This window comes from Aythya fuligula, chromosome 7 (genome assembly GCF_009819795.1).
Source record: "Aythya fuligula isolate bAytFul2 chromosome 7, bAytFul2.pri, whole genome shotgun sequence".
Taxonomy (NCBI): Eukaryota; Metazoa; Chordata; class Aves; order Anseriformes; family Anatidae; genus Aythya; species Aythya fuligula.
This window is the reverse complement of record NC_045565.1, coordinates 20389443-20400057: the sequence shown is the minus strand read 5'-3', so window position 1 is coordinate 20400057 and position 10615 is coordinate 20389443. Positions and strand designations below refer to the sequence as shown.

At 43.2% G+C, this 10615-nt stretch overlaps 1 protein-coding gene across 1 annotated transcript; it reads left to right on the top strand.

Moving 5' to 3' along the window:
- The first annotated feature begins 1554 nt into the window (after window positions 1-1554).
- On the top strand, window positions 1555-8871 carry ANKRD1 (ankyrin repeat domain 1). Its single transcript, XM_032190691.1, has 9 exons — window positions 1555-1581; window positions 3169-3348; window positions 5141-5278; window positions 5371-5478; window positions 6159-6257; window positions 7064-7162; window positions 7299-7397; window positions 7547-7645; window positions 8761-8871. Exons 1-9 carry the CDS (start codon window positions 1555-1557, stop codon window positions 8869-8871), a joined length of 960 nt encoding a protein of 319 aa, XP_032046582.1.
- The last annotated feature ends 1744 nt before the right edge of the window (window positions 8872-10615 follow it).

Here is a 10615-nt window from a genome sequence, read left to right as displayed (position 1 = left end):
GAAAGGTTCTCTTGCTGGCACATACTCTATTTTAGTTCTGGGGCTCATCCTGTAATGTCATATATATTCCGAGTGGTAAAGGAACCACCTGATATCCAGCTTCATTTCAGGGAAAGGGAGGGCATAGGTATGATGGGCACTACAAGACAAGTTTGGAAGTACTCAGATTACTGGTAGATAGTTCAGAGGAGAGACACCTTGAAAGGTCAGTGTCATGAACATAGCATGCTAATGATGATAATGAGATAAACAACACCCAAGATAGTTAGATCTTGATTTGGTGAAGCACATGTTGTTCATACTTGAAGCACCTGAGTGCTTGTATTTATTTCAGCCAGGTGACTTGCGTGCCAGCAGCCAGACTTGTACCTCACCAGACAGAGGTTCCAAGCGTTGCAGAGTGACAGAACTGATTTCCTTGGCGTTTATCCACACTCTTCAAGTGCAAAGATTAGTGCATCTTCCTTTTTTAAAATTGCCTTCTGCTGCAGCTCATTCTCCTGCTTCCAGGCTATTTTGATTCATGACACAAGGAAAGCTTGCCCCTTTATTTTTCTCCTAAAGGACTCCATTAACTCCTTGTTCCCCAAACACACATCTGTTTATGTCTGTACCCTGTCTTAACAGCCAAAAATGAACCATCACCTTTGTGCCCTTATTCTCTCATATTCAAATGAAAATATCACCTGAGAAAAGAGGTGAGGCTTTCTTTGCTTGTTGTTGGGTTTTGTGTTTTATTTGGCCTAATAGGATATAATTCATTATTCTCCTTATGACCACTGACAACATCCCAGAAAAATGCAAAGCTTGCTGTTTTGAGATCTTACACTGATTGTAACTTATCATGTCATAGGCCCTTTTAGCACCAGAGACATCATTCTGGTTTAGTAATCCGTTCAGAGAATTCCTTCCAACAAATATAGAAAACTGCCATCATGATGAGAAGAGTCCTTTCCCCTAAAACTGTTTACCATCCAAGAATAAATAGCAATGCAAAGAATGGCTTTCCGAGACTTAGGGGGTCATAATCCACTTATCAGGAAGGTATGACTACAGGTGTTGTACATAAGCCACTTACCCTTGCAGTCATCTGAATGTCAATAAAAACTAACTAACTAAATAAATAAATAAGATGAAGTTATAATGCTCTATCAACAGACAGCTGTCCTAGTGGGCACTGGGAACACAGGATGACTCGCATTGCTGAGCCGTGTGGTCACTGCCAAAGGAGCGATGAGCTCACATTTCATTCCGATGCACATACGCGGTGTGGTTAGACTGCGAGGCTCGAGCGTCCTCGCCCAACTGACGCCCCCCCGCCCTGCCTCGACACCAGATCTGGCTAGTTAACATGTCTGGAATGAGCGCGAGCCTACCTCTCAGCTGGCAAGTCCACGGGGCACACTTGGATTCCCAGGTTGGAAGATTATCTCATTCAAGCACAGTTCTCCCAAAGATATATAAGCTAAGCTGGCGTGGTGGTCCCTGCAGAGCTTGCCTGAGCACTTGGGAGTTTCATCCATAGAGGAGTACAGCCTTCAAACACTGGCAGACATGATGATGATGAAGGTAGAAGACCTGGTAGGTGCAATCTTCTTTCATTTACTCATAATTACGCTTCCTTCTAGACTGTCATTACACCAGGCAGAGAGGGGCAACCTTTGTGGAGCAATGAGGTGACAGAGCAGGCTACCAGCACTGCTTTGCTCTAGGCATGAGACCTGTATATAAGATAAAATGTTATCATGTTATATTCTCACTTTAACTGTTCCTTCATAAGGGGACCCATCACTCATATAGCTACGTAATCATTTGGATTTTGCATCAAAACATAATTTACCAGGAAGTACAGAATGACTAAAATTTAGCTGTGTATTTTCCTTTGACCTTGATTCATTTAAAAAAATAAAAAATAAATTTTAAAGCTCTTAGGTTTACAATCACTCTGACTAATTCTAATCCAGTAAGAGTGGGGAGGAGGTAGCAATGCAGGGAAACCAAATCATTTTCCTTCCACTTGTAAACCAGCACTAGGCATCACTATCATGCCCACTGCTGTTCATTTTGTAATAAGCTTTTGAAAAATAATATCTAAACCAGACCACAAATCATGGAACCCTTGTACTGCAGAGTTCAGACTTACAATGATCAAACTGGGAAACCAGGAACAATCCAGGAAAGCAGTGGGACATTATACAGGAATTCCTTTTTTTCCCAGGTGTTGAGATGAAATTCACATACAGCCTGACTAGTTAATGCTGTCTTAAAATCTTTGGGAAGGCCCCAAGAATTTATCTAGTGTTAAACTCTGTAACAAACACAGCTATACAAGGGTGATTGAATGGGAAGCCAGTCCAGAGCACATACATCTACTGAACAACTCTGAAAATACACCATAGCCTCCACTAAGTTTAACAAGTTATCTCTTTAAGCATACTTAATCAACCATCCAAAATATTTTAAAAAGCTATGCAAAGCTGTGCTGGAGGGCAGCATCACACAGCTTCAGCACAGGAACTGCCTTGTGCTTGTTTGCTAAGTGCTATAAGTGGAGACTTTGGTTCTGACAGCAATGGGTAAGATCAGCCTTGATATTACTCAGCAGACCAATTTAACTGCACTGTATGTGTTTCAATTAAGCTGTAAGGTCCCAAGGGAGAAAGCCTCTCCTCCCACTCTAGCTGCTCGGTTCCCCTGCTCTGCACTCACAAGGTGCTGGCGCCTGTCGGGGTGGCTCCTTCCACCAGAGCCTCTTTCTGAGGGGTCTGACACATGCTGGCAAGTGAAAATGCAAGAAAATCCTGAACAAAAAAGATGCTCTTCCTGGCTCAATGGCTTTTGTCAGTACAGCAGCAGCTCGGTGCCAGTCAAGCACAGAGTTACACTGAGGCGGCCTCGTGGATCTTGACCCAAAGCCTGAAGATGCCCTCGGGGAGTTGCTGTGTGGACGTGGAAGGTCTGGCTGCAAGCGAGCTTGCCCTAGCTATTCACACACACACACAGTCAGTCCAGGCACAGGCCGAGCGAGGTCTGCAGTCTGTCTGTCACACTCTCCTAGAGCAGGACAGGAGTGACATGTAATGAGCCCCTAGCTAATCCAGCTTCTCAGGGGGTGGCTGCTGCCATCACGAAACTGCTACTTATATTGCATTATATTTCCTTTTACAGGTGACTGGGAAGAAAACTGATGATAAGGAGACTGGCAGCTTCCTCCCTGAGGACTTTAAAAATGGAGAGTATGAAGCTGCTGTGAGATTAGAAAAGCAGGATGACCTGAAGACAGTCTCTGAACACGTACTGACCCGAGGAGATTTGGCTTACCAGAAGGAGAAAAAGTTAGAGGCAGAGGTAGGCTCTTGGGCTTTTGCTTAGGCTTTTATCATCCTGTGTGTGCTTTCTGCAGCTGCCCGTGAAGTTTTGTCCCTTTCCAAATTAGAAATACATGCATGGTGGGCTAGATAAACAACCCCGAGGAGACCGCTGCCAAAGGAGGTTGCTCTGAAGCCTCCTGAAGGCAGAGGTCTGCTGGCTCCTGCAGCCTAAGGATGCAGGCACTGTCTCCATGAGGCAGACCCCCAGACTCCCCCCCTCTAAAATCTGACTGTAACCCCAGGGGCCTCCCCTTCCCCACGACCCCTGCCTGCCAGCTGCTGGTGAGGGGAATGCATGCAGACAGAAGGACACCTTCAGCCTGCACACCTAACAGCTGCCACCAAAAATAGCCAAACCAGGGAAGAGGTAAGGGCACTTTCTGAAACCAGGAGCCTCATCTGTCACAAAAATACAATTTTTACAAAAAGTCTGCATTGTGCTTACTAGCACATTTTGTGGGAAAAAAATACAAATTAAAGTGATATTGCTCTACAAAAGAATATTATTTTGCATTCCTGCAGCATGACAATTCTCTCCATAGCCTTAAGAACTGATGCTTTTTTCTAAAAATACTGTAGCTATAACATTTTACATTACGTGGTGAATCAACAACTAACTGGCTTTAAAATGTAAGTAATTTGGGAATTAAAAAGTTTAACTAGCAGGGAGAACAAGACTTTGTTCTGGAAAAGAAAGGTGGAAAGGTGAGCCTCAAAAATATTAAAATTAATACAACTACTGACCTTCACCTTCAACTAGAGGACCATTACTTGCTACAGATCTTTTTTTGCGTTCTTCTAAAACAACCACAATGTCCTAAGAATCTTTTGGATTCGCTGTTGATTTCCACAGTCTATCCAGCCAACAGAGTGTTTGCCATTGACGATCAAACCCCAAATGCAGAAAAAAAGACGAGGGGGAAATAGCTTACTTAAATCAGAATTTAGTTGAGAAAATATGGCAGGGTCTCACCAGCGTATTTACCCTTACAGATACCACAGGATAGACTTTGTCATGAGGTACTCCTTGGTTGTTAGTCACTCTTCCAAAGCCACGGACACCCCATGGCCTTCAGTGAAGGCAACACGTTGGTCTTTGATGTTAGCAGTGCCCCATACTCACTTCATGCAGGAATGCCTTAACATACAGGCCTGAAGTAGTCTTAAGCATTTATTGAACTGTCCCTTCAAGGACACTGGGGACATTCTCTGTAGTTTACCAAAATGTAACACTTACCATCTGAAATGCTAAAATTGGCATAAACCTTGCATTTCACTTAAGGGTATTTTTTTTTTATCAAAGAGGATTATGTTATAATAAATCAGTGGCTGCATGAGAGAAGTGGTTGAAAGCAAAACATGTGGTGGAAATCAGTTAAAACTGCAGGGACTTCCAAGCCTAAGCTGCGGGAGATTTCTTAAGTTCTTGGGCCAGAAGGGACTGTAGTACTTCTTGGACTCCTGGTCTAATACGGACCAAAAAGCTCATGCTATCCCACAACATACAGCTGAAGAAAGCCTTTAGGAATAGGTGCAATTGTGTATGAAAAAAGAATACACACTGCAGAATTTAGAAACTTACTCCAATTAGCCCTAACTGTTAAGAACAACAACAAAAACAAACCACCAGCAACAAAAGACAACTTATTTCAAAGTTCACCTAATGTGAACTGGATTTGGCTGAACAATAGCACCCACTGTCCTGCCACTCTGAAGGACAGAGGTGTTCACCCTCAGCTCAACTTTCTGGCTTCCCTCCTTTGTTTCAGCTGAAGAAGAAAAAACTAGAGGAGAGATCAAAACTTGAAAGCTTGGAGGACCTTGAAAAAATTATTCAGCTGAAGAAGAAGAAGAAATGCAAGAAGGTGAAAGCTCCCGTTTTAAAGGAACCCAAACCAGAAGTTATTGTAAGTTCTGATGGAAGGTACCTTCCTCTGGGAAAGGACCACTGGCCCTTGGTGCCACTCATATTTACCTCCTGTGTATTACTCTTCATCAGACAGGACCAGTGGATGTACCCATGTTCTTTAGAGCTGCCTTGGAGAATAAGTTGCCAGTAATTGAAAAATACTTGTTGGACAAAGGGGATCCAAATGTCTGTGATGAGGTACACTCTTCTCTTCTTACTTCACACCTGCTACATAAAAGAGATTATTACAGAACAAAAATACCTTTTACCACTAGATTTTGTAGTTTCCACACTTATGAGGAGAAAAAAACAGTGGGGGAGAAGTAAATAAATTCTGGGAGTTTGACATATTGTTCTGTAGTGATAGAGAGGCCACTGGGAACCTCCAAAGTAATATTACTTCAGAAGATATATTTATTTATTTATTTCAAAGAAAGCTATTGGTGACTAGGAGACCCTGATTTTCAGCAACAGGTAGTCTTCCAATGCTACTAATGAACAGACAAGAAATTTGTCTTCAGAACTACAAAAAAAAAAAAAAAAAAATGATGCCATGTGCCCTCATACTCCATAATGCATAAGCTGCATTTGCAAAATGTAGCATAGCACGTTGGAAGGAGGAACTCAACAGGCATCATTTTAAATTTGATTGTCACACTGCTGATATTCCTTACACTCTTTGAAATACCAGGTAGGCAGCCCTCTGCTATTAGGATGCTATTAAAATTAAGTAGATTTCATGTCTCAAAAGTATTAGCTCTTGAAAATGAACCAGCATAAAGTATGTATTTGCCATCATCCCAGGGAGGCAGAGAGAAAAGTTTAAGAGATCTTTGTTCCATATTCGATATCTGACTTTGCACTGTTTTAATTGACAGTTCAAGCGCACTGCATTGCACAGGGCATGCTCTGAAGGACATCTAGAGGTGGTGAAAAAGTTGGTGGAAGCTGGGGCCCAGCTTGAACTGAAAGACATGGTATGCCCATTGACTTATACTTCAGAAAAAATACTCATTTTTTTATAACTGCTAAAAGAAACACACAAGAGAGGAGCACTAAAAGGCCTTAGAGTGTCTTTTAAGTTTATCCTTAAAATAACACTGCTGAGAAGAGGTTTCAGGAGGTGGTGTCTGCCTTGCTTTGCCAAAGCTGTTGCTGGAAATCGCAGGAAGCGGAGGAGCACATTGGCCAGTAGACGGCCTAGAACAGTAAGGCCCAAAGTATGGCAAGACTGCTGAGCTCAGGCTACCAGGCCGGGCTATGAGCAGCTGGTGGAGATGCCATGGTCCTACGCATTTATCAAGGGCCCAGCACAGCGTGTACGATCTCCACCAGGATTTGAACTCTGCTCTCAGGAGAGGCCTCCGCTCCTCTGGAACAGCTGAGCATCCACAGCTTTTGCAGCTGTTTTTATTTGATCCTCCACGCCCAGCTCTGCTTAGCTCCTTGCTAACCAGTTGGCAGTGGCCAGCCTCGCTTCCCCTTGCTTCAGCAGCCGTGCTGGTGGTAGCATAAGAGCAGGAGTGGTGAGCAGAGCAGGACATGATGAGGAAATGGTAGCTCCCCTGCAGCCAGCTGCAAGGAAAGGCTGGTATCGTGGAGGTGAAGGGCTGAGCAAGAGAGGCTGCTAGTAGAAACAACAGGAACAATGATCGGAGAGAAATGCTTTAAGTTAAACTGCAAGAAAAATGACTTTGAATTCATTTAGAAATGTGATGAAGTTTGCTTATTTATTTTTTTGGTAATACGATGAATTAAATTACGTTTATTTTTCCTGCCATAGCTTCAATCTACAGCCCTGCACTGGGCCTGCCGAGGAGGAAACCTGGAAGTTGTAAAGTTCTTACTGGACAAAGGAATAAACAGAAATGCAAGAGACAAGGTATGTTCTTCTGGGGCTCTGATGCTTTTTAGAGAGAGAAAGCTGATCCCTACCTGAGGGGGTCATTTTTGGCGGCCATTCGTGATCAGCCCTTCACTGCTCCGTGCCACTGACTGCCTTCTCAAACCCCCCTCAGCTGCTCAGCACGCCTCTGCACGTCGCTGTGAGGACGGGCCAGTACGACTGCGCAGAGCACCTCATTGCCTGTGAAGCAGACCTTAATGCCAGAGACAGAGTAAGTGCCACCACCTCCTTACCTGCAGCACCAAGCTCCTGGCCCCATTTACAGCTCCACAGCCCTGCAAAAATTCCTGGTGGTGCTGTGGGGTTGGGACCATGGCACTGATGGCAGGATGGACTCTGACCCATGTCTTACACCCCTAGGAAGGTGACACACCGATGCATGACGCTGTCAGGCTGAACCGCTACAAAATGATCCGGCTGCTGATTCTCTATGGGGCGGACCTGACCATAAAGAACTGCGTAAGTAATTCAAAACACTTAGCAAAGCTTCCCATTCGGAGCAGTATCACAGGTTTTGAGGCCAGAAGAGACTATTGTGAACAGACTTAATTAGATCACTGCAGAGTTAATTAAAGCAGAGCTGACACAGAGAAAGTGTAACTTGGGGGAGGTCAGGGAGCAGCACAAAAAGCATTACCTGCTCTAAAGCCAGAACCCATCAGGTGCAGCTAAAAACACCACCACATTTTAATTACACAGATCATATATTAAAGAAATCTAAGCATACAGACACTTGCTGTCTGTACAGCTCCTGGGCTCCAGCCACCAGAGACAATGAGAGCCCTGGGGGGCTGCGAGAGCTCCTTTCTGCTACACCCACAGCATCGGCTTCCATTTAAGAACAAACACCCGAGATTTTGCTGATAATCACTTCACCAGCAGCAGACGTGACCACATCAAAATACCAGATGTAACAGACCACATTCTCCCCCAAATCCAAAAAAAATAACAGCAGCAGGGACAGTGCACGTTAACAATGTGGATCAATGCTTTTGATTGGCAATCAATTAAAACTGGAGGGGACAAGGAAGAAACCTGCCCCTGCAACCATCTGCACTGCCCCTTCTCTCTGCTCAAGCAAAGACAAAGCAAGGCCACTCTAGGCATTATCGTTCACCAGAGTATGAAAATGAGGAAAAACAGTCCCAAAGGCAAAATACTTACTCTCTCAGGCTTTGTCTGCATATAGAAGTTACTCCTGTTTTATTTAGATGTGGTTCATAACCTCTCTAATTAAACCAACATGAACTCTTATCTGAATTCTCCATTAAACAGAAGAGTAGCTTATTGAGGTTTCACCTAAATGTACTCCCAATCAGTTTAGACTGGATCAAAAGAAACACCAGCATGCTCTGCTAGCCACAGTATTTGCTAACATGGCTTAGTGCCATTGAAACAGGACTAGATCTGGAGTGCCAAAGGACCCAGATCTGAGATGAGAGTACAGCTGACCCTGTGTGTGCAGAAAGCTCTCACATCAGACAGATGCACTGTACGAATATCTCAGGAGGAATAAAGGACTTAGTATTCACTGGCTGAAATTAAGTCTGGCTTCCCCTGCTTATTTTAACCAGGAAGGGAAAACCCCTATGGACCTTGTTCTTCAGTGGCAGAACGGCACCAAAGAGCTATTCAACAGCCTGAAAGACAATTCCTACAAGAACGTCCATCTAAACAAGTTTTGAAGAGATGAAAACCAGACTGCTCTTTTTGCTGCTTTTAAATGCTTCATATGAAACTTGAGGAAAATAGCTCTGAACATAGTATATTTATTGAAGATATTTATTGTACTGGAATATTTGAAATGCCTTCACTGAAAACTGCCAAACATGCAGATAAATTATTTTAAATGGCAGATTGAGTGTTAAGAATCCACTGGTTTTAAAACAGCTTTATTTATTCCTATTTATTATTTATTTATTTTAAAAGTAATTTTTAATGATCGTATTTTTTTTAATCATTTTAAATTCTAATGCAGTCTTTGTCAATAACATGAACACTTTTGACTTAGATGGCAGTATTACCAACTACATTAGCAATTTACCTCAAGCCTTCCCATAGTGCTAAACAGCTAATACTTACAACTGTTGTCTTGTACCTGCCAAATTCTCACGATTAGAAAAATATGTTAAATGTGTGGTGGTACGTCGAAGAGAGAGAGCCAGGGAAGAAGGGCTACTGAGATGCCAGGTGGATTTAGAGGAACAGTCGAGTAATGGGACTTACACGTCATTTGGTGATTGTAGTTGACAAAGAGCTCAAGGACAGAGCTCCAACCATCATGTAACCATATGGACTGCAGGATTCAGATGCAATGTTATGAAGGTGAGAGGAGACAGTATTGTGAATGGGAACTTTAAAACTAGATGACTACAAAGCCTGATGATTGAAGAATGCAAAAAAACACATGATGTATATTTGTAAATTTGTACTGCTTTTTCTGTACATTTTGTACTGATTTATTTCAGAATAAACGGAGTGGTTCTTTGTACTTGCCGGAGTGTATTATGGAGCAGTGAACATGCACCGGGCAGCTCTGTCTCTCATTGAGGTTCCCATCTTGGCTTCTGTAAAATTCATAAACTCAAAAATAAAAAGTCTCAGCTGCACAGAGCAGCCAGCCCTTTAGCTACCTCCCTGCCACTGTTAGAAAAATACAGCTTCTAACTTTTTTCTCCTTACATACAAACATACATACAAAAACAAAAAGCCAGTACTTGAGTAGCTAGTAAGATACAAACCTACAGCTTTATTACTATTATTTAAAAATCCCAGCTTCTCAGCAAGTCAGTACTTACTGTGTGGAGCACACAAGACAGCTTCAATTGTCCCAGCCAAGGAAGACGTGGAGTCCTGCTAGGAAAGAAAGGCATCTCCCCCTGTGCTTCAGCAGAAGCAGAACAATCTTAACAGTACCACCAGCAGAGACATCGATGCCCAATTTCACTGGGACGTTACATGCTGCTTTCAGTTCAAGTCCTAACACCCCATAGAGCAGCCTCCCAGTGACATATGCCACGGGCTCCCATGAACATTCACCAGCTGGTGAAGTTGGCTTCTAACCATCACACTTTATAGTCTGATCAAAACAAAGTCCTGGGCAATGAAGCGTGGTCAGGAGCGGGCAGCAATGAGTATTTATCACTGGAGCATCAATTTCAGAGATGGAGTGAATTTACAGAAACCCCATAGAGGAATAACAAGAAATGCCTATTCTATCTGCAACCAGCTATCTTAGACAGAAGCTGCAGCTTTAGACAGATGAGACTTCTCTCACACAAGCACTGTAACTTGTCAGTGTCACTTTGCCAGCTGTAGGCTTTATTTGTGAAGATGATTTTTTCCATAAGAACCACGGCATGTCTGCACTTGCTGTCCCTCTCTGCAAGCAACTACTTCACTTCTTGTTCTGCACCATTACCCAGACAC